This window comes from Cheilinus undulatus, linkage group 11, assembly GCF_018320785.1.
Source record: "Cheilinus undulatus linkage group 11, ASM1832078v1, whole genome shotgun sequence".
NCBI lineage: Eukaryota > Metazoa > Chordata > Actinopteri > Labriformes > Labridae > Cheilinus > Cheilinus undulatus.
The window spans coordinates 38,095,233-38,118,772 of NC_054875.1; the positions used below are offsets into that span (position 1 = coordinate 38,095,233).

The following is a 23,540-nucleotide window of genomic DNA, read 5'->3' on the forward strand; positions in this document are numbered from 1 at the left end:
GTTTCTATTAATTAGATTATCATTAGCAGTTGTGAAGTGAGTTTTTGAAAAGCAGAGGAAGAATATTAGTGCACTACCCCCCGCTGAAAATGGAAGTAACACATTCGTTTGTGCTCTGCGTCTAAGAGAAAGAAGAAAAGTGTGGGTTAGAGAAGTGCGGTTGGCCGTTTCCTGCTTTGAGTTGATGTGTGCGCATAACAGAGAAGAGAAACTTCCTTGACTGTATAGTTCAGTTTTCTGGCGGTGTAGAGAGGACGCTTTTTCAAATGCTTTTAAATTTACGATAAAGTGGGTGCTTTAATACAGGGACCATGAGCCGTGGATCTAAAAGTAAGATGGAGTGCGCTCGGAGCTCGCTGTTGAGTCTGCAGGAGAATGAGAGGCTGGAGGACCTGCTGGGCAGAAGGTGTGCTGTAAGTCCTCAACTGATGAACGTTCCCTGTGAGGAAGATGTATCTGTGTATTTTATCTGGTTTTTATTCTGACTGAAGGAAAATGTAAACATCAGAGTGAATGGAGAAGGCTTTTGGTTTAGTACGGGGTTGCTACATAAAAAAGTGAATAGTCGTAGGCCTCAGGGCATCTCTCATTACCCTTTGTGGTAAAACATCAGATCTTTAATTTGAAGACCATAATGGTCAGCTACATTTGAAAATAAGGCACTCTGTATTTGACTTTCAACTCTACAGCACATTATTTTAGTTTGACTCCCTATCTGACCCCTTTTTTTGGTTATTTCCCATTTGTTATTTTTCACTTTATTTGAGAAATTAAAACAGTTTTACTTTTGATTTTTATATCATACACAAATTACTACATTATATAAAGGAATGTACTGTACCTTTAAAGAGATGTAGTCAAAAAAGAAGTGCTGACATTAGGTCATCAAAAAGGAGGTGGCTGTAACAGGAAATGGTGGCTGAGCCATTTCTTCCTCTGCTGTCAAAATTAGCAGGTTTCAGTCTGATGGTGAAGCACAAGTTGCTTTGTTTCTCACTTTTTCAAAGTAACCAAAGTAAATGTAAAAGTTTGGACAGACAGCAGAATAACATTACCAGCTAAATGTTTGACTTTTGTTGTTATCTGAAAATATGAACGCATACGAGGAAGTGAGTCCTCACCACAGACGTGCAAACATGCACATTTACATGACAAGTGCAATAAAGCTCCAAGGGCTGTGAATAAAGACTAAAAATCATATCTGGATATTTTTCAACTGAAAAAAGATACAGGATATATATCTTGATATTTTTATGTAAAGAAATAACAAATAGTCTTACAATCCAAGATTAATAAACTTTGTTAAATGTTAAATACCACAGCAAAAAAACTGATGCTAACCCCAGTAATTGGAAGTTTCTCATTTTGTTGATCAGGAATTGCAGACAAACTCCTCAACACTGTCTAAACTGTACCAAACTACTGGCAACAAAACAAACTCAACTTAGCACGAAAAGTAAGGAACTATGTTTGTTATAATAATGCTTCTTGGTAATAAATCGTATACCATTAGAAAGCCTGTTTATTCTCCCTTTTAAATGGGGCCACATTTGTAAGGAACATGAATTTGTGGGATGAGCAGCAGAGCTGACTATGTGGGTTGCGCCCATGAAAAATTTGCCAGATCTTCTCTTCAAATGCCAAACAGCTTATTCTGCTATTGCTATTGACTCTTGTTTTGAGCTTCTAGTACCACAAAGTGATGAGAATCAGGTGCCTGATTTCCATCACTGGAGGCAATCTCAATGCAGAGAGATATTGAGATGAGATTCTGCAACCAGTGGTAATCCCATACCTCCACAGTCTGGGATCAAACTCTTCCCTCCAAGATGGCAACTCACACCCCCGAATGGCCTGCCAGCAGTCCTGACCTCAACCCCACTGTGGGTTCACGTAGGGCAGTCTGTACGCGTCAGAGTGACCAACACAACCGCACTGGCTGACTTGTGACAAATGCTGATTGAAGAATGGGATGCCATCCCACAGCAGTGTGTAACCAGACCGGTGACCAGCATGAGGAGGAGGTGCCAGGCTGTTGTGGCTTGGAATATTTTTTCCACATGCTACTGAGGCTCCTGTTTGTTCAATGAATAAACTGTTAAATTGTTAATATGTCCTGTTTCTTCAGACTTTAATCATACAACCCCCCCAACAAGACCAAACAAGAGTCAATGGCAGAAAAAGCTGTTTGACACTGACAGAGAAGATCTGGCAAATTTTTCATGGGCGCAACCCACATACTCAGCTCTGCTGCTCATCCCACAAATGCATGTTCCTTACCAATGTGGCACCATTTAAAAGGGGGACAAACCGGCTTTCCAACGGTATCAAATTTATTGCCAAGAAGCATTGTAACGACAAAGTAATAATGTACCAAACAAACATTTCCTTACTTTTTGTGCTAGGTTTACATGCATACCACCACCTACTGTATAGGACTGTGTACATCAAGTGTGCTTGGGCACAGAAAGCCAATCCTACCTAAAGTTGAAAAACCATAAAATACCCTGTGTTTCAAACTGATAAAAAGAATTTATTATTGTAACAACCTCTGGTTTAAAAAGGTACAGAATCTTCAGGACCTTCAGCACCGTCCAACAATAATGATACATTTCAGTTATAAAGAACTTGCATTTAAAGTGCTGTACAGTGTAAAAATAAAATAACTTAAATAAAAATATTAAGTAAGCAACATTAGGAACTTTTCTAAATGCTGGCAATGTATTTGTCAATTTAAGAGTTTGTAGAATTTTCCAGCAATTTCTTATAATAGAAAAAAAACAATACTGGGTGTCTAGGACTTTTACTTTTTATATCAGTATCATTTGATTTTTACCAATAAAATAAATGCTCACATGAAATAAAACAAAACAAACAGAACGATAATTCCCAATTTAGCCTTGACATTTCATATGAGTATTTTGAAGCTAATAAGCATATTATTACTGTCAGTGTTTCCAACTGTAAATGGACTACTTAGCTTGGAATCTGATTTTATATCAAACCAACATAAACTATATGAAAGATAGTTCCTTACTCTATATCCTGATTGTAAAGCTATATAAATAATCTTAAAAACCTAGCACACAGTACATTGTTCAGTCCCTAAACGTCCTATCAGCTTTGTTCTTGTTTAATGGAGTATATGTGTTTGTGTTTAGTCCATGGCCACTGCAGTTGCACAGCTGTTCATGGCTCTGCCACACAGCCCGTCCATGTGGAGCCTGCAGCACACTGGCGTGGTCTGCTTCATCAAGGATAACCCTCAGCGTTCCTACTTCATACGCATGTTTGACTTGAAGGTAACTTCCCCCACACACAAATTCCCCTCATGCCAAAAATAACCTAAAACACAGCTTTAGAGAAATACCCAGGCCTTTTAAGTCTGATGATTTCATAAAGTGTGAATTAAAAACTTACTAAACTCTGACACAAGATTTCTCACATCCTCACAGACTTATATCAAGGGGATAGAAATACAATAACAGTGTTTTTTCCACAGTTAGGGAGGCAGATCTGGGAGCAGGAGCTCTACAATCAGATTGTTTACTCCACGCCACACCTGTACTTTCACACCTTTGCTGCAGATGTAAGCACAACCTGGTTTCAGTTATTATTCCTGCAGCAATAATAGAGATCATGAAGTGGTACTCTGTAGTTGCTAATGTGAAAATTATCATGAGTTTGCAAATCCTTAATCCTAATCTTATTGTGATTCGTTGTGATATTTCAGGATTGTCAGGTAGGACTGAACTTTGCCGATCGGCATGAAGCAGAAACTTTCCAAAATGCTGTCCAAGAGAAAATCAACCAAAGGAACAACCGTCAAGGTCAGTGAGGTCATAGTTGCCACACTGATGGTTATTTTTAGAAGCAGAGAGTCATGGATATTTTAATACTATCACTGTCATATCTGAAACTCATCTAGAGGCGTGGGAAGATGCTAATATTGCCTAATGGTGCCTTAAGAGTTGATTTTTTTTTTTCATTTTTACCTTCACATCTGCCACTGATAGGCTATGAAGCATACACAAATTATTGTAATTTGCTAAGTTTGAGTAAGCCTACAAGCTTTGAGAAAAATATAGTAATATAGTAGGATTTCTTGCCACTGTCTCTTTTCACAATTATTCAATTAGCTATATTTTCAAAACACTTTTATCAGCTTCTTCAAGGGATGCATGATATTGGATTTTTGCAGATATCTGATATGCCGATATTTACAGATTCATTTTAGCTGATATTGTTAGTGATACTGATACTTTAATATGTTTTACATACCCAAAAATTACTCCTTTTAGTACACTTTAAGGTTTGAAGATAATCAAAGGAATGGCACTTAGTCCTTAAAACATACTTTAAAGTTTAAAGAATGAGAATGAATACAGAAAAAGATCTCAACTTATAAAGGTCTGTTGGTCAAGCTTAAAAACCTAACCCTAACCCAAAGCAGATAGCTGCCCGTTTCTGTGTTTCTCACTGGTGAATCCATCTTGCAAAGCTCCCGTCTGAAACTTTTGGGCCCAGTTAGAAAGTGACAGGACCAATCAGCGACGAGGGGCAGTGCTTTCGGGTGCGGCGGGGTCAGGACATAAGCAAGCAGTGTGAAGAGGCCGGTGAAATAATGGCGGAAGACATTAGCGTGGATGCTGCTAAAATGCCAGTTTTATCAGAACTTGACGACATTTCTTCATTAAAAGAAGAACAGAGAACAGCAGTTGGCTGTTTTCTTTTCAAAAACAACAAAAGTCGTGTACTGACATGTCTACAGTCACCATGATTCGCCTTATGCAGTTATATGGAGTTTCATCCTCCGTAGCTGCGCACGTAAAGATGTGACAGACAGAACGTTCATCCAATCACCCTCCGAGTTTTTCTCAAAGGCTCTGCCCTTTCCCAAATGCTGTATTTGAAGGTTTTCGATGGTTTTTTGAAGGTGTCAGGATACTGGATGTCAGTATCGGCAGAAATTCTGTTATTCCAATATTTGTCTTTTGAGCTAATATCTGCTGATACCAATATCAGGCTGATAATATCGTTAATCCCTAGTTTCTTCTATTTTATTTTCTGCTATCCTGACATTTGTGCACATTATGGGCTAGCTTTAAAGTCTGATATTACTTTCCCAAAAGTTTAGTGCATCCATCCACATTGTTTACATTACGGATAATAAGGTAATTCTGTTTTAATAAATGGGGGTTTATGTTTTGAAGAAGACTATATATATACAGCATACATATATGCAAAACATGTTTTGTTGCTTTTATAAGAGTGGTTATTGTTCAGGTTAAAAATAAATTATGGTTATCACACTTTTACTTTATAATTGACCATGATTTTGCTGACCTCAGTGAGTCCCAAGTTTGACTGTGCCCCAGAAAGCTCTCCCATTCATCCCCTCCTTATGGGCTGCATCTTTTTTAACTATGAGGACAGTCCCCAGTTAACTTTGTCATACTTCAAGAAAACAGCTGCAATAAAAATGAGCCAAACTCTTTACCTTGAGTTGTGTTCGGTGAGTTTGCTCATACCTCAGTTGGTCTCAGCACAGCAGGTAATGCAATCACTTCCGGTTGCTAAACCAAGCAGGTGTGAAAAGTGATACTAGCCCATGCTATATGTGATGACCAAGGCATAAACTTTCACTTGTGGCACCAACACGGTTCCTGTGGTAGCAAAAGAAGCATATCAGGTCCCTCATAGCCATAGTTGCAGTTATTACTACCAAAAATGTCGAAATGTAACAAGTAATTTAACTAACCGTTAGCTTCATTTTGAGGAATTACCCACAGCTAGCAAAGCACAAACGTTGTGAGCCTAAATTACTCAATAACAAACAACACCACAAAATGTTTGATGTCGATTTCAGAGAGTCTCACTAATATTTTACATGGATTAGTATTACTTTAACCGAGAAAAACGAACTATTCAAAGTATTTTGGATAAGCTTCTTGACTCACCATGGGGACAGCTTACTGCAGACAGGGGGCGTCCTTCCAACGTTTATGAACTGATCTGTGTCTTCATATGCTTTTTATCTTGTACTACGAGATGGCAATATAATTGTATTAAAAGAAAACGATCTAAAATCATACTAGATTAAATTTCTATATTAAAAATTGTTCTGTTTTTTTCTTTACAATTACTCCTGACAAAGAGATCGGTGTGTTGTGTGTCAGGTAGAGAACTGTAAGCTGTTGAAGTTTACTTCATCTTTTTAAATATATGTATTCCTACCACAATGATCAGTGATGGCCAAAAAAAGAGAATACTTTACTTCCTCCAGGAAGTAACTGAATGTACTTAAGCTGATAAAATACGTGTTAAGATGTGAGTGAAGTAAAATGGTTTCTTCGTCCTCTTTGTTTTTGACAGATAAGAAACAGCGCCCCCCGCCGTCCAATGGTAAGATAGTACTACACCGAGTGACTGTACAGCATGACGATAACTTGTTCAGTTAAAATAATTGTCTTTTTTCATTGTAGACAGAGGTTCCTTGCCTCCAGTCCCTCCTGAAAAAGGTAACTCCCTCACCTCAACCCTTTATTCATGATTTTAAATACTGACAACCAGGAAAAGAACTAAAAAATACTAATATATCTGCATCTCTTCAAAAGTATCTGGCAGCCCTGCTTCTTTCCACATGGCCACAATAGACATCCAGAATCCAGACATCCAGTCCTCACGGTACCGGTCGATGCCTTCACCAACTCCTGCCTCAGTGAGTGGGAAAGGGAAGAAGGACAAGAAGAGCAAGAAAAAGGGTGCCAAACTCTCCAAAGCAGACATTGGAGCACCCAGTGGATTCAAGTGAGTGAGGTTATGAAATGTGATGTCTTTAAATCCAGTTTTAGGGAAGCTACTTTAATAGCATGCTTAGTAAGATACCAATTACAACACACCAGAAGCTTTACCAATGGGGAAATTGTGTTTGCTATGTAAAAAATAGCAGTTAAAGGCACATTGTAAGATTGCAATTAAATGAAATCCCACCTACTGATGAAGAGTAAAATAGTCAAAACAATATATCATTTAATAATTCATCATGGGACTTTTAGGACTATCAGCTTTGGTTTATTCTGTTAGGAACAGAAACTATAATCCAGTGGAATTGCACAAGCAGGATCACAAAGTTTGTCATTTCCTGCAATTGTGAGCTCATGCTTAATATCTTTTTCTCAATCAACAGTGTGCAAAATCTCACAATATGATATGATGCATAATTGTCATTATACTGAAGTGCACACAACAGTGCAAAAAATGATCATACTCCCTAAGTTAAACTATTAATAAAAATATCAATGATACTGAAAGACTTGAACACAAAGAAAATTGTGCAAAAAGAACCTATAAAAAAGATCAATAGTGCTACAGTATGCTGTGGATGTACATGTAATCACTAATGTGCAATCATCAGCAGCCATGCTTTATGCAAACTGTTCTTCTCAAATATTCAGCAAACCTTAGCAATCCTCCAAAATAACCTGCAATAACTATTTTACAGTCTGTAAAGTCCTCTGAAATAATCTTCAAAAACTTCTATTACAGTTTGCAAATACTTCCATAATAGTTTTGCAAAAACTTCCATTACAGTCTGCAAATACTTCCAAAATAATCAGCAAAACTTGTTTAATAGTCTGCGAAGTCCTCTGAAATAATCTGCCAAAACTTCAATCACAGTCTTTAAATACTTCCAAAATAATTTGCAAATAATTTGCCGGCTTCCAAATGGACTTGAACCACCTGTGGCTCTTACTGATTTTGTTTCTTCTTGCCTCGATCTTTGCTGGTGCTGTACTTGCTACCTAATGTATGTCGCTTTGGTCAAAAGCATTTTCTAAAAGACATTATAACATTGTAACAAAAACGTCTCTTCCAGTCTGCATATACTTCCAAAATAATCTGCATAAACTAAATTTATAGTCTGCAAATACTTCCAAAATAATCTGCAAAACTTCTATTACAGTCTGCAAATACTTCCAAAATAATCTGCTCATCAGAAACTTGTGAAAAACCTTTAACATTGCTTTACATAAAATACTGCAAGAGCGTGCAAAATCTAACATAAATATCTGCAAGAACTTCTACAGTATGTTCTTCTACAGCTGTAGTTTAAAAATATTCTTCGGTGGCTTGCAAAAGCTTCTTAGATAATGTACTGAATCTAAAATCATGTCCACAAACTTCTCCAACAGTCTGCAGAAACATCCTCTACTATAGTATGAAAAAATTGGTAATTAGTTTACCTAACATTTTACGATAGTGTGTAAAATCTTCGTAGGCAATAGTTTTTTAAACTCCAACAATCTGTGAAAGAAGTTGTACTAAAGCATTGAGGATTTAAAAAGAGGTTCTAAAAACTTAATTAGCGCATCAATAGTTGGTCCAACTTTTACAAATATTTTCCAATTTTGCAAAAAAAAAAAAAAAAAAATTCTTATTCTAATTGTTTCAGACTTTCCTGTAGTCTGTGGAACATTTCTAATCACAAGTATGAAAAATTATTCTCAAAACTTTGCAAATAAACATCTATTCAAAGCATATGGCAAAAAGCCAATTGATTCAAGTCTAGTTTTAAAAATGTTTGATTCAAAGCAGTAAAAAAAAAAATCATTGAACAGGTGAGCTGGTATTTCAGCTGTCTGAATACACGGGAGATCTTGATCTGTCCTAAATAACTCTTCCCCTCCTGTCAAGGGTGTAATATCAAATAATGTAATTTTATGGAATAGACTGTATAATTAGTCCAAGCTGTTCACGGCATGACTAAAAAAGAAACATCTTGTTAATTACCTCCTGCACGTCCCAGTATTGTCGGTAGTTAAGACTCTACCTACACAAATACATCAAAGAGAGCTATTGAACAACTACAGAAATAAAGACACAGTTTAACAGCCAGAATCTACTGTGATAATCATTATAATAATAATAGTAACTTTATGTAAAGCACTATGAAAAACAAGGGCTTACAAAGTGTTTAACATACTTTCAAAATACACAGAGAGCAAAGTATAGAAAAGCAGACAAATCCTAACCAATGACAACAAAATAGTCATATTAAATAAAAATGTTGCTGGACCACTGGTAAAGTAATGTGTTGTTTGGTACTTCGAAATACTGCTGATGTATCGGCTGATCTTCCATGTTAGTGTATCAAACTCTCTCCTTTTCTTGGTCAGACATATTTCTCATGTGGGCTTCGATCCAAACAACCTGGACCCTGACCTGGTGAAGTTGCTCTCCCAGGCCGGCATCGGTGAAGCTGACATGAGAGATGAACAGACCTCCCAGCTCATCTATAATGTCATCGAGCAATCTGGAGGGATGGAGGCGGTGAAAAGGGAGGTGAACAGAGGAGGTGAGACTCACACTGCAACATTTTGAGTCTTATTTTTATCCTCCACAGGCTGCTTAAATGATCTAAGCCTTGGTTCTCAACTTGGTGGTCAGGACCATAAAAGTGGAGTGCAAAGTCATATTCAGTGGGTCGCAGCTGTGTGCCTGAAAAAAATATGTAGCAAATAACTTGATGTGCTTTTATTTGTAGGGTGTCTCAGTCTGTTCAGTTGAGAGGGGTCTAGCTGCAGACAGTACATTACTGACGGCCACTCTCACAAGACCGTTCATTTGAGACGCTGTATGCCTCAGAAAAGAAATGCTGTAATTTCCAGTTTTATTATTATTATTTTTAATTCAGGTTTATTTATAGACTAAGTCAGGCAGTTACTCTCATAAAATAACCTCATTGCAAACATTATTGTGCAAAGATACTGTATGTTAAAGAAGTTGTTACACAAACGGTTGCTCACTTTAGCTTCATTAGCTTTAGCTAAAAACCAACATAGTTATGCTAGCAATGCAATTGATGTTACTACATAAGCCAATGTGGCTAAGTTAGCTTTTGTAACGAGAGCTTTAGCAGACGTAGCTAAAGTTAATGTAGCTACATAGATCACATATCTACACAGCTCCTATTGCTACTTTGTGAGCTTAGCTTTAACTATGTTAGCTGCATAGCTATATTATCTACTGCTAAGTTAGCTTTAGCAACCTGAGCTTTAGCAAATGTAGCTAAAGCTGGTCTACGTTGCTAAGTTAGCTGCTTTGTGAGCTTAGCTTTAGCTATGTTAGCTACATAGCTCCCTTATCTATAGCTGAGTTAGCTTTAGCAACATGAATGTTAGCAAATGTAGCTAATGCTAACTTAGCTGCATAGATAACTTGTTGTCCTAACTAAGTTACATGCTTTGTAAGCTTAGCTTTAGCTTTGTTAGCTATGTAGCTCCATTATCTACATAACTTATGCAGCTAACAGAGCTAGCTAGCTTTATTCTAGAAAAAAAATCTTCATTTTCTAATTATTTTTAGAGTGACCCTTATATGCTGACATAGATAATGGTTAAATTATGTTGTTATTTTTTAAGGAAGTTTGGGTTGTTTTTTGTCATTAAAGAGGGTTTGGCCGGTCCTGATAGTGGACCAGTTTAGAACCACTGATCTGAAGGTTAGTCTGGATTCTTATGCATGTCTTTTTACTGGATTTCAGCTGGACCTCCACCACCTCCACCCAGCAGACAGGGACCTCTGCCGCCTGTCCCAGGCTCCGGCCACTCTGCTCCAACCCCTCCACCTCAGCGAGGCCGCTCTGGCCCCCTACCTCCCATCCCAGGCCAGCAGCGAGGGAGCCCCTCCTCCCATGCGCCTCCATCCCGTGGAGGACTCCCACCTCCTCCACCTTCTTCAGGCAGAGGCGGCCCTCCTCCTCCACCTCCTCCAGCACATTCTACACCTTCTCTTTTATCCTCACCATCTCCTTCCAAGTCACACAGTCTGCCTCCTCCTATGCCGCCGTCCGGCCAACAGCGCAACATGGGTTTCCCACCTCCTCCTGTCCCATCTGCACCTGGCAGAGGAGGTGGTGGACCTCCTCCTCCTCCTCCGCCTCCTCCACCTCCACCTGCCCCATCTTTGGATTTCCCACCTCCTCCTCCTCCTCTCCCTGGTGGTCCTCCACCACCTCCTCCACCCTCTGGAGGAGGAGGGGACAGTAGAGGAGCTCTGTTAGATCAGATCCGACTCGGGAAGAAACTCAGAAACGTAAAGAAAATTTCCTTCATCAGAAACTTTCACTTGTTTTAAGTCCTGGGTTTAAACATCTTTGTTTAAACTTGGGTTTTTATGTGTGTTTAAACTCTCATTTTATCATGTTTTTTCAGGTGACGGATGTTCCAGATTCAGCTCCAGTCACACCACCAGGTTCAGGCGAGGGCATCGTCGGTGCTCTCATGTCAGTCATGCAGAAGAGGAGTAAAGTCATCCACTCATCTGGTAAATATTTAAACAGTTACTAACTGTAACATGATGGAAAAGAAAATTACACCTAAGGGCACAAACATATGTCCTCATTTCATTTTCTTTTCAGGTGAAAGTGAAGAAGACGGTGATGATGATGAAGATGATGATGAATGGGATGACTGATTTCTATATTTTTTGCTCAGGTTAACCATGTTTTGGACTTACATTACTGTTACATTTTGTTGTTTTTCCACTTCCACTTACTGTAAACTTGAAAGTAAGTTTTTACACATGCTCTCCTGATCATTTGCAAAAAAGTATTGATAAAGCCTTCCCTTGAAATCTCCCTGAGTTGTGTACTCACTTATGTCCCCGACAGCTTTCCCCTGTCATGATGCAAGATATGGCATAAAGTCGCATGTGGAAACCAAGATAGTGTGCAAAATTCAAGACTAAGCATGGCAGAGAGCAGAAAAAAGTATGAAGCTGTATAGATGCATGTGCAAACATTGCCCTCATTAGTGTCCCAGACACAGGATATGTGTCAATATCCCTGCCCAATCACTCATGAGTAGTTTTCCTGACTATTTCCTGCTGTGTTCAGTCATAAGCTCACACCAAACTCGTGGAAATTTTCCAAATATTCAGGACAGTCTGGAGACTGGAATGATGTTTTTGTCTTTAGATCAGTGCTATAATTAATAGGACAGATTTACAGTGTCAAGAACAAGTGGAATGGAACGTACAACTGATACAAAAGTAAGGAAATAAAGCTGCTTCTTTATGTTCATGGTGATTGCACCAGTCCTGCCCTGGTTTTTCCTCAATACTACCTGTTGTGTCCACACATTGGCCCACATAAACCTCACAGAAATTTGCTAGGGTTTGCATGGAGAAGCATTACCAAAAGACTGCATTTTGAGCTGTTAATTTCTAAGCCCTTGAACTGCAGAAAATAAAAACACTTTCTAGGCATTGTTGTGTCCTGAAATTAGTGATATTTTAATTTCTCTGTGGTTGAGCACATTAAACTCTGATCTTAGTCTTGTTTCCTCATCTGATGTCCATCCATTCTTGCTCATTCTGATGGAAAATGCATTTCTTTAAAGAGACTCAGATCATTTGGCTCAACTCAGTGGAGCCGGTTGCTCTCAAATGGCTCTTCGTTTGGTACCAGTTTGGCTTTTTAAATGTGGACTAAATAACAACAAAGGACGGAGGAATGAAAACCGGCACTCAAACAGGAGTTAGCTACAGCAGCTAAAAAAAGACCCGTTTCGTAGAACAGGCTTGTTTAGAACAGCACATCTTTACTGAGTTGCTCACTCCACAAGGTTCATTTGGTTGATAATACATTGCCATTTCAATTGAAAGCATGTTTGTGACAAAACAAGGAGTTCTATTTATGTTAAAGGGCCTCAGCTAGCCTCTTAGCTCAGTAAAAGGCTCCATGTGACCCTTGTCTCCCTTCATATGGCTTGATGATGCTAGACATGAGAGGGTCTGCAGGACTGAGTAATTTGTGATATTGATCACTTCCACACCAGGTAAATCATTTAAATTGTTTTCAAACATGCAATCCCTCCCCCTAAAATCCTGGGGAAATTCCAGGCATGTAGTGCATGTGTGAAAAGACCACTGAATGTGACAAACTGTGCAAATAACTCAATAAAAAGGATTCAGATGGACCTAAAAGTGAAAGAAAAACACATTTTAAGAGGGTTCTGAAATGTTTATATTTGTTTTGGACATTTCCAGTGTAGTATTCATCAGCATGACACCACTGTGTTAATCACAATGAAGGTGAACGGAGGCTCTGACTGGAAAATAACTCATCTCTTGTGCTTCCTTTAAAAAGAGCCATTTTTTAACATCCTGTAAATACAGCTTATAACAGAACACAGACGATCGATACTAAATCTGAGCCATATTCATTCCCATTTTTATAACATACTGTACATAAAAAAGAAACATTTTGTTCTTGTATCATTTTCTCATACATCTGTGCAAAGATCCCCAAAGTCCCTCGAATCCCACCACCGACAAAGTGCATAACTGGAAAAACAATGTACGCTATACAAATCTTCAACACTCACAGACAGGAGGTCACTAGAGCACAGGACAGTACGGGAGTCATTATATGACAACATCCAATGGAATTAGCTTAGCAGAGTACACATTACACCTTACAAACATCATAACATCGTTACACACCACGGTCCAATACAGTAAAATGTACAACTTGCAACAAACAACCACAGAAATGCATGCAACAAATGCATTTATATCATCATAATATCTTCATACAATACAAGAGTAATCCAATGACCATATATATTATATTCACAATCAATATATTACATTTTTTCAAGATACTGTGAAGTACAATACCTGGGATTTTGCATGTTGGAGCCTTATAATTACAATCTGTATATACTTTACATAAAAATCATACTGGTTTTTCAACAACTAGCTTAAAATATGTGATCCATCACACTGAACAGTCCTTACCCCACAATAGTAACATTTAACATACAATGCATTCAGAAAGTATTCAGACGCCTCTTCACTTTTTTGTTTTTCTTATGCTGCAGCCTGATGCTACAGCTATATTTTGTCATTAATCTACACTCATTACCCCATCATGACAAAGTGAAAACATAATTTTAGAAATTTAGCAAATTTATTAAAATTGAAAAACTGAAATATCTTTTTTTAAGATTTATTTTTGGTCTTTCTGAGCCTTTAATTGATAGAGGAGAACAATGAACAGAGTCAGAAACAGGGACGAGAGCAGGGAGAGATATGCAGGAAAGGGCCACAGGCTGGACTTGAACCTGGGCTGCCCATGCACATGGGGCGCACCTCAAAAACTAGGCCACCTGCACCGCTGAAATACCATTTTTACGTAAATATTCAGACACTTTTCAAAAACACTTGAAATTGTGCTCTGGTGCCCATTTGACTTTCTTCCTTTTTTTGCAAATTCCAAGTGGGCTTTTCTGAAAAAAGGTCTGAATACTTCTGTAAATTATATTTCAGTTTTTAAATTTTTAATACATTTGCCAAAATGTTTAAAAATCTGTTTCTCTTTGTCATGATAGATTACTGAGTATAGATTAACGAGAATAAAAATAAAGTTTTTCAACTGTGGCATTAGGCTGCAACACTGAAGAACACTGAAAAAAGTGAAAGGGGTCTAAATACTTTCTGATTGCATGGTAATATCCTTAGAATAAATAGAAAGTCATCATAGTAGAATTCAAAGACCACTGAAAATTGTCCCCTCCAGTCCTCTGGCCCTGCATCACTTCAACCTCCAGATAATGTAAACAAACCCTCTTTTGGTCTGCGTGCTGTAAACCGTCACAAACCGACCCTGTGGAAGGGGGTTAAAGGCATAAAAACCCATCAAGGAATACACAATCATATATGTGTTGCTTTTGTTGCTGTTATAGCTTATATAGAGGCGTCACTTTAAAATTTAGTCTGTTTAATAGGCTGCTACTACACTTGTAAAGCTGCATTAGTATCTTTGCTTTCATGGACATCAAGCTTACACAGACATGGTGAAAAAGCTTCTGTTTGTTTCTGAGTTTTTTGCTGTGATTCTCCACATACAGGTACTGGTGTTTTTTCAAATAACCTAAATCTAACATGACAACAAGTTTCATAACAATTGCTACCATAGGTGGTAAATTTGGAGCAATTAACCAGTCTCAAGAGCAGGTATTCTTAACTTAGACCCCAAAAAATGCCAGGATAATTTAGGACATAAAATATACACATATTGTACTTTCTAGGCTGAAAATTGCAAATTCACCAGTATAGTACTTAAACACCAGCATGAAGGCATCACCCACCTAATGAACGGAGGTAACGCACTAACATGCGCGTCAAACATAAAAGTCCACTAAAAAGTCCAGACAGGCCAGTGTTGGACGTAGCGTCTGCTCCTCTAGCCAAGGCCTTGGTCCTGGCTCTCTGTGTGTCTGCGGCTGGTGCGTTTACGCTGTTGTTGTTGTTGTTGTTCCTGATGTTTGGGGTTGATCTGTTCCCAGTAGGACTGGCAGTACTGGTTAATCAGTCTGATCTCAGGTGGGAAGGGTGTGGAGACGAGGGGCGGGTGAGGGTAAGGTCCTGCGTGACGCGTTTTCGGCTCCTCATCCTCATCTTGAGCCGTGAGAGCTAAAACGATGTCTCGATCCAGGATACGCAGCGCCACACGGGCTACTGTGTGTTTGAAGTTGTTCTCTGTGGCGAGGCAGTGGTAGAGACCCGCGTCTGATTGGTTGAGAGATTTCAGGAGGATGCCATGGTTGGTCTTCAGGATACCTCCCAGACGGTTAAGCTATGGATCAGAGTATAAAACAACAGAGAGGTCTTAGTGAGAGGATAAAAAGAGAATAACTGGTAAATAGTGAGGATGGTTGGTTCCTCTACAGAAACAGAAGTATTTTTGACCACTAGAGGTCTCAAAATCAAAACACTGTCAACAGACTATTATGAGGTGTCTGGCATTGCAATTCTCCTCTCCTTTTCTTTCTTTTCTGATTTGTAAATTACTTTGAACTGGTTTTCCCATGGGAAAGAAAGAATGGGTTTGAGCTGTGTTGACATTGTACAAGGTACAAGTCTTAAACGCGTCAGTATGGGAGTACTTGCAAATTGGAGGCTAAACCACATTTAACTGATGTCACATGACTTCCGTTTTCAGTGTGGCGTCCTAATAAACCGAAGCTAAAGTAGAGCTACAGCCAAGCTCATCGCTCCACCAGCAGCCCTTTACAAAGAGGCAACTTAAACCCTGTTGGTTAATTATCACAAATCCATGACAAAACAGGCCAGGAGAAGAATGAAAACATCTTTCCCGCCATCAAAAGCTTTCAGTACTGTTCTGATAAAACAGCCACTATATTATAGCTACATCCAAGATAAGCATTACACTGGTGGCAGCCATTGCCAACAGCTTCCAGTAAAATGAAAACCTTGCTAATGCCTTGTTCTCCTCAAATGACACTAATTGGTTGGATCTATTTTCAGACCTGGCATAAATAATGTGGACTGGAGCTTAGCAAGCTGGATTTGCCTGATGAAAGACACAGAGTCTGTCAATCCCATCTGGTCATACAGTCAGCTCATAATATAGGTGCGTTTGCTCATAAGTTCATAAGAGTTTTTATCGGAACATAAAGCTAACAGACAGACACCTCTTGGAACCTGACGCTCTGATTGGTTTGATTCATGTCACTCCCAGTACAAACACTTATATAATCAAGCCACTGTGCCTGGGTTTGTGCCCAGATTGTGTGCCTTCAAGGTACTAAAATAAAGAGAGGCACGCCCAAAATCGATGTGAGCCACATACTTCAAACAGCACACTTTACACTGTTATAATCAGGCCCAAAATGTAGAAGTTAAATACTTTACAATCAAATCTTTCATATTCATAAGATTTCACTTGAAAATTGTCCAGGGATTGACATACTCTTTAGTTTAGTCTGCCATTTTCCTTCTTCATTTTTAGTTTCTTAATTTGTTTTATACCACAAGCTTAAAGCCCCATTCCTCTTGTTGACACCTGATGGAGAAAAATCTTATCCTGTTAACAAGAACTACATTTACAGAACATGTATGAGAGCAGAATTCTTCTGCAAAAAGCAAATAGTTGTAATTCAAGATATCCAACTACTATTTTTATATTCAATAATAATAAACATAAATGCATCCTCACCACTTTCCTCTTCCCTTCCCTCTGAAAGAGCCATTTGACGGTGGCCTGAGGAGAGCGAGGCTGACACTCCAAGAAGGTGCTGCTGCCCTCCACCCCAAACTGCACTGTTTCCCTCAGACGTTTCTCCACTGCTCAAAGATAATAAAATATTAACAAATGCTTTAAATAAACTACAATTTTAAACATGCATGACCATTAAAAGCCTCACCTTTGGCATTAAAGCCTCTGCACTGCCTCAGTGGGTCACCGTGTTTAACATCCTGACGTCTGCTCCGCCTGAGACCAAATAAATGAACATGACAAAGCTGAAATCCTCATTTTTTTGTCTAAGAATTAAAAAGTAAAATGTAGACATAAAAAGTTACCCTAACCTCTTTGTGGACGGGGTGAAGGCCGAGCAGCTCTCTCCGTCCCAGGCACAGTAGGGGTCCCGGGCCAGGCAGCAGTCGGAGCAGGCCCTGCCGTAGACTCCGCAGCGGTGCAGGGACACCTGGGTCAGCCCCGCGTCTGATGAGACGTACAGCTGTTGCTATGGTGAGAAAAGGAAAATAAACTCAAGTTGGTGTCGCTGTGAGGAGTTTGTTTGGGTACATGCGGAAAAACGTCACAGAGTCAATGACAGGGACTAACTTACTCTTTTAGAGGAGATCTTCATGGTTTTGACCGGAGCTCTGCTCTGTGTATCAATAAACAGAAAAAGATACACAAATATAACATGCATATTGTTAGTGTTTAAGTAAAATTGAAGTATGTCTCAAATTTCAGGATGATGTTTTTAGACCTACTCTGAAAACCTCCACCTCCTCCAGGGTCAGCTCCTCCATGCTTGTTGGATCTTTGGGTAAAACGATCACTTTTTGGACAGTACCTCTATCTAGAAGTGAAATAAAATACTCAGGCTTTCTTGTTTCTCTCTCATTTTGCCATAATTATCATAAACAGCAAGGACACTCTGGGGTCAACCTGCTACTTCATACAGCATGCAGCAAAGTGTATTGATATCATTAAACACCCTGTCAGAATGTATTCTACAAACCTGATGACTTGCTTTAATGTAACTCCTGTCTGTTTTTGCTCCATTTTTCATTATGTTTATGTTGTGATTTTATTTTTTTAATTGTTTTTCAATTAGCCACGTTCTCTTAATACCTTGAATGGCATATATTTGCACATGCAAATCAAATTTCTGCCTTTGCATGCAAGAGAAGGTTAGTTATTTTCCATTCATTTCTTTTTTCCCTAGTTTTTTTATTGATGTTTTTGCAAAGAAACAATGTGAGGAAAATATGCAGGCCTACTTAAATCTCATTCACCATAATTAAGGTCTCCAACATGAAAGGATAAAAAACAAAACAAAACACAAAGCCAGGCAAGGACAGACAAAACCAAACCAAAAATAACAGCACCAAAAAGAAATCAACAAAGCATCAAAATGCAGTCAGATTCACAGTTGTCCTCATCCCTAACATTTGTAGAAGACACTTTTTCTACCAGGTCTGCTTTTTCTCACGCAGGTTGGATGTGGTAAAAGGAAGGAATGTGGCTCTCCTTGTAACACCAAAATTGGGCCAGGTTTGACTCATACTTCCTTGTCTTTGTTTTACATGTGATATCTATAGATTTATTGTTAGCCCAACATTACCTGGAAGTAGCCTCAGTGCTTTGCTGTACGTGCATAACCTTGCAGAGCAGATGGATTGGCCAGATTTGATGTAGTGTCATATCCTATTAACCTGATAAACCAGATGGAATTGTTTCACACATTCATCTGGAAAACCTCCTGTGGACAGTGTTTGGGAAAGAGCAGAGCCTTTGAAAAAGGGCCAATCAGAGCAACAAAATGTGACATTGTGGGTGTGCGCCGCTACCGAGGAGTAAACTCCATTGAGAACTGCATAATGTGAAACATGGTGACTGTAGACACGTTAGCACACAATTTGTCGTTTCTGAAAAGAAAAACTCACTGCTGATCTTTGTTCATCTTTGAACAAAGAAATGCCAACAAGTTCTGATAAAACTGATGCTATAGCAGAGTCCACACTAATCTCTTCCACCACAATTACACCGGCCTCTTGTCGCTGTTTGCTTACGTTACAACTCTGCCGCACCCAAAAGTACTGCCTCATAAATAACAGTCCTGTCACTTTCTTACAGGGCCTAATCTGTTCAGATGGGAGCTTTGCAAGATGGATTCGCCAGTGAGAAACACAGAAACGGGCGAATCCATCTCCTTTGTGAGGTTAATATCCTATGCAATGGTTAATAGTAAGGTGGCAGTTTTATCAGAACTGGGTCAAATTTCTTAAAACAAGAGCCAAGAACTACACCCAATGCTTCTCCTGGCAGAGATGGTTTTGCACCTGTGCCGACCGGCTGCGGCATGAGTTTTATCCATCAACAAGCTTCACTGTTCATAAATTATGGCAGCCTTTCTCAGGTTACTTCCAGAGCTGTGAATGCCTATGATCCAATTTGTTTGTCGCTCTGATTGGCCTGTAATGAATGTGAAATGTGTTAAATCACCTTCAGAGAATTTTTTTAAAAAGTCCTGCTCTTCCCAAATGCTTCCCAGATGAATGTGAAACATATCCTGCAATGGATATATGAAACAGTCTATATGTTTGTCAGGTTAAGTAGTGCAAAACAGTGCACACTGTCTTTATTTGGCCTTTCTGAACCCCCTTCGTCATTGCTTTAAGGACATAGGCCTACCATTGGGAATTACCGGTATAAGGTTTTAAAGTCTAATTCAATGAGATTGCCATTCTAAATGGTGGAAGCTCTGCCTTTATTGTTAAATATTGTCTGAGACAAGGTAGATTAAGATTCCACTCCACCAATGGGTTGTTGCTGGGGGTTTGGCACCTCTTCACTGCTAGCATCAAATTTCTGAACCTACATTCATATTTATTCCTTGTGTCTGACATATTGGTTCCCAACAGGGATGCACTGATTCTTACTGGTGCCATTTCTAAGCCCAAGTACTTGTACTCATTCTCATGAAGCATGCCTGATGTTCCTCATAATCATTTCACAGCAGCATGTTTGCCTCTGAGTATTGGAGCTAGTAGGTTAAGTTGGCACCATGCCTGCAGTTTTGTGAAATTCTTACAAAAATGAGTATGGCCCAAGTAAAACAGACGGCAAACTATGCACTTCTCAATCTCAGCATCCGACGAGAGTAAAACAATCTTTATAAATAACTTTTAAAAATTATAATGGTATTATTGTATTCATACTTATATCCTGAATCAGTGAGTCCCAAATGTATATACTTGTACTTGGTCTAAAAAAAAGTTAATTCAGAGCATCTCTACATCCCAGAAAACATAAATGTGGTGAAAGGGGATAAAAACATGTAAACAATGAAATATTTGCTTGATAGCAGAGTTCCAATGTAAAGGACAGTAGGTTACATGACCAAAACGTGACAAAAAGCACCTTTATGTTCCTTAAAATGCCAACAGAGACATGTAATCTCACTGTTCATTCTATCTAGTTTCTCTTACGCATAAAAAACCCACGCAGTATCTAAAATAGTGCTAGCTGATGCCTAAAATTATAAGGACGCTCATGAACTTTACTACTAATTAACGACTGGTCCTTCTGCTGTTTTAACATAAGATAAAATAAGAAAATCTATTCAATTCTATTCAATTCTTAAAAAATACTTACTCCCTAGTCTTATAATGCCATCAGATGTGTGGCAGACTCACCTGTCCCCAGGAATAACACCTCGTAGCGTCCATCCACTGCATCCACCTGATCCACCACTATGGCAGTGAAGCGGTAGTCCACTCCAGTTCTCACCACCAGGGGGCGGCGGTGGATGGGATAAACTGGATGGTACATGAGAGGATGTGCTCTGATGAAATTCACAGCCTCATCTGAGAAGTTCTTGGAGGAGCGGATACCAGGAGTGAAGGTTCCTCCTGGACACTGGACAAAAAGAGGGAGAGAAGAAATGTGTAACGTATCTTCAGAATAAAGTGTGCATGGTTTAATGGATTAATGTGGACTTAATAAAGAGGAATCATACTGTTCCAGGCCGAGGGTATGGAATCTTGCCAGTGTACTCAGTCCACTGGTAATTATGGCCATGTTTGTGTGCAAACGGTCCATTGAAGACATTACGGATATCAGCCATTGAGTACACGCAGACGGCTGAGCCCTTGAACACAGAGCTTTAGCAGAAACAGACAATTAGAGTAATTAAAGAGACAATCACAGTGAGTATCATCCACAAAAATGTTTGCTGAGATTGGGTGTGAGGTGGGAATATATCAACCAAAATCAACTAACCCGGCTGTGGTGAAGAGAGCGTACACCGTTGGGTTTCGCTCATCCTGTGTTGGCTGAATAAACACATCCCCTGCAACATAAAAAGACACAAAATCAATAACAGGAAAGTAAAGGCAGCTGCAATTAAAATGCTATCAGTTTGAGGTCAGAGCTTATTTCATTGTGGCCTCACGTAGTTCATCAAATCGTGTCTCCACTCCATCTTCTCCGATCACCGAACAGATAAGACGGGCCTTCAGGAACGTCGTCCAACGGTTCACCAGGGACTTCTGCCCTCCTTCATCATTCTAGACAGGAAGGAAATTGGGTCAAGGCTCGATTTGTACAATAGGCTTCATCTCACAAGGTAAGATTGATCTATTTTTACAAGAGATAGGATTTTTCTTTTTCAGCTCACCAGGCACACCCTCCCAACCCGGGCTATAACGCTGGGGCTCGCCCCGCCACTCGAGTCCAGAGTCTTCTCACGGAAAAAAAAGTAAAGTTTGTCATCATTTCTTTCTGCACTGTCAGGGATCTGCTGGATCTGAACAAACACCGGCTCTGGGAGGATAAAGACACATAAATGTAGAGGGGATTGAGCAAAGTGGTTGTCAAATAAAATGAGAGGAACCATAACCTGTAATCAGACACGGTTACCGCCTCACACCCACGCTTACTCACCGTTGAGCCACCTGGAGTCGTACTGCTCTGTCCTGATCGCTGTTCTGCCTCCCATGGTCCTAAACAGAGCAGCATCTGTACTCATGAAGTCAATATGGACGCCTGCATATAGGTTACCATCTGTGAAGTGAGAAAAAAAGGGAATTAGAATGATGAGACTCTCTAGGGGAAGGATTTCTGATAGGAATTTTGTGTTTCTGCCAATAAATAAGCAACAAAAACTAAATCTTAGCAAGTGTATTTGTCCAATTTCTTGTTAAAATATCTCCTGACTGTTACTATAAACCACATTTATTTTACAAGTATCTATGAACATTTTATTTCAAGATATAAAGGCCTGAATTGCTTATAATAAGTCAAAATATTAGCCAATGCTGGAACCAAATTTTACTTGTTGGGTTTTTAAAATGGGATGTCTATTGGGATGTCAAGCTTTTTCTAACACCCTTGATGTAAGTTATTTTTGTTGTTTCCTTCACAATGCTCAGTTGAAAATTGTCCAACTTTAGGAACATGGCTACGCTCATCAATGTCAATTCGCCCTTACTGACCAATCAAAATCAAGAAAAGTATCAGTTCTGTTAGTAACAAACAAATATATCAAAAATAGTTTTAATAAATTAATACTAGGACTGTCAAAGGGTTACATTTTTTAAATGCAATTAATCGGAGAATTTGTGTAGCCAATTGCAATTCCCCCTCAACACACACAGTCTGGAGTCTTTTGGTCCTTGGATCTATTGGTCCTACTATATTCTTGTGAGGCCTGGATGCTGACTAGTGGCTCTGCTAGACTCCTTCAGGACAGCTTTTCTTTGGTGAAATTTTGGGTATTGTTGGCAAGACTGTGTCTTGTGCTGATGTGCACAGGAGAGCGAGGATGGTAAGGGTCAGCTGCCTGAAATGGAAAATGCAGCTGTGCTTTTATGGCACCTGGCACACTTTCCCAAGCCTGATCCAGCTCACTGCATACTGGGTTCCCAGGCACCGGTGGGGCGACCACATGCATCGTAGAGGGGGCAGCTAGGAGGATACCTGGACAGATGGGGCATGGGCCCTGGAGAATGGCCATTAGGAGAGCAGAGCAATACAGGACCAAGGTTGACGTGAACCGGCATATGCTCCCATACCTGACCTGACACACTATTTTTCATTTGAAACTGTTTTGTTGTCATTTTGGATTTTTGTACTGTCTTAAACTAATTCCCACAACACATTAGTGCCGCAGGATTGCGTCATATGATGCATGTCAAGAGATGATCCAACACATACTAACAGCAAAACTACAAGGGCTCACCTCCTGTCTCGGCAACAAAGTGAAAGAAATTATTGGAGCAGTGATATTTTATTGATGGCTGAGGCCTCCCTACACCTCAAACAGAAGATGGCGCTAAATTTCTTCCTCTGTGCTCTAAAACAGAGTTACTACACAGCAGCTGGATGTACAAACAGCTGAGCAGTGACGTTACCTGCCACAGGGCAGCACATTTGGGTTTTTGTTCATGAGAAATAATGTGGGCGATTGTTTGGACACACCTGTGTGTCT

General features: G+C 39.4%; 3 protein-coding genes across 3 annotated transcripts in view; 1 reads left to right on the top strand and 2 right to left on the bottom strand.

Annotated features, from left to right (window-relative positions):
* The window catches only part of zgc:162200 (uncharacterized protein LOC558638 homolog), a 64,135-nt gene extending 58,452 nt beyond the window's left edge, over positions 1-5,683 (bottom strand). The window contains exon 1 of the mRNA XM_041799108.1: positions 5,532-5,683. The gene's annotated coding sequence lies outside the window, so the exon portion shown is untranslated. The remainder of the gene's footprint in view (positions 1-5,531) is intronic.
* Positions 156-12,572, top strand: LOC121517396 (wiskott-Aldrich syndrome protein-like). The gene is made up of 11 exons (XM_041799111.1): positions 156-413; positions 3,162-3,302; positions 3,503-3,589; positions 3,734-3,830; positions 6,376-6,405; positions 6,486-6,521; positions 6,618-6,810; positions 9,180-9,358; positions 10,547-11,097; positions 11,217-11,328; positions 11,423-12,572. Exons 1-11 carry the CDS (start codon positions 312-314, stop codon positions 11,476-11,478), a joined length of 1,584 nt encoding a protein of 527 aa, XP_041655045.1. The 5' UTR covers positions 156-311; the 3' UTR covers positions 11,479-12,572.
* Positions 12,573-13,006: 434 nt separating this feature from the next.
* The window catches only part of sema3ga (sema domain, immunoglobulin domain (Ig), short basic domain, secreted, (semaphorin) 3Ga), a 28,794-nt gene continuing 18,260 nt past the window's right edge, over positions 13,007-23,540 (bottom strand). Inside the window, exons 7-18 of the mRNA XM_041799268.1 lie at positions 21,995-22,114; positions 21,729-21,874; positions 21,504-21,618; positions 21,332-21,401; positions 21,069-21,213; positions 20,746-20,968; positions 17,815-17,903; positions 17,664-17,705; positions 17,401-17,558; positions 17,238-17,305; positions 17,030-17,157; positions 13,007-15,646 (exon numbers count right to left, since the gene is read on the bottom strand). Of these exons, the coding sequence (XP_041655202.1) occupies positions 15,254-15,646; positions 17,030-17,157; positions 17,238-17,305; positions 17,401-17,558; positions 17,664-17,705; positions 17,815-17,903; positions 20,746-20,968; positions 21,069-21,213; positions 21,332-21,401; positions 21,504-21,618; positions 21,729-21,874; positions 21,995-22,114 (1,697 nt within the window). The 3' untranslated portion in view covers positions 13,007-15,253. The remainder of the gene's footprint in view (positions 15,647-17,029; positions 17,158-17,237; positions 17,306-17,400; positions 17,559-17,663; positions 17,706-17,814; positions 17,904-20,745; positions 20,969-21,068; positions 21,214-21,331; positions 21,402-21,503; positions 21,619-21,728; positions 21,875-21,994; positions 22,115-23,540) is intronic.

Bases quoted from the DNA above. Each gene is read 5' to 3' on its own strand.
- LOC121517396 (XM_041799111.1), top strand. From the start codon at position 312: ATGAGCCGTGGATCTAAAAGTAAGATGGAGTGCGCTCGGAGCTCGCTG. The intron at 414-3,161 runs GTAAGTCCTCAA...GTTTGTGTTTAG, and splicing joins TGCTGGGCAGAAGGTGTGCT to TCCATGGCCACTGCAGTTGC. The intron at 6,522-6,617 runs GTAACTCCCTCA...TCTCTTCAAAAG, and splicing joins TCCAGTCCCTCCTGAAAAAG to TATCTGGCAGCCCTGCTTCT.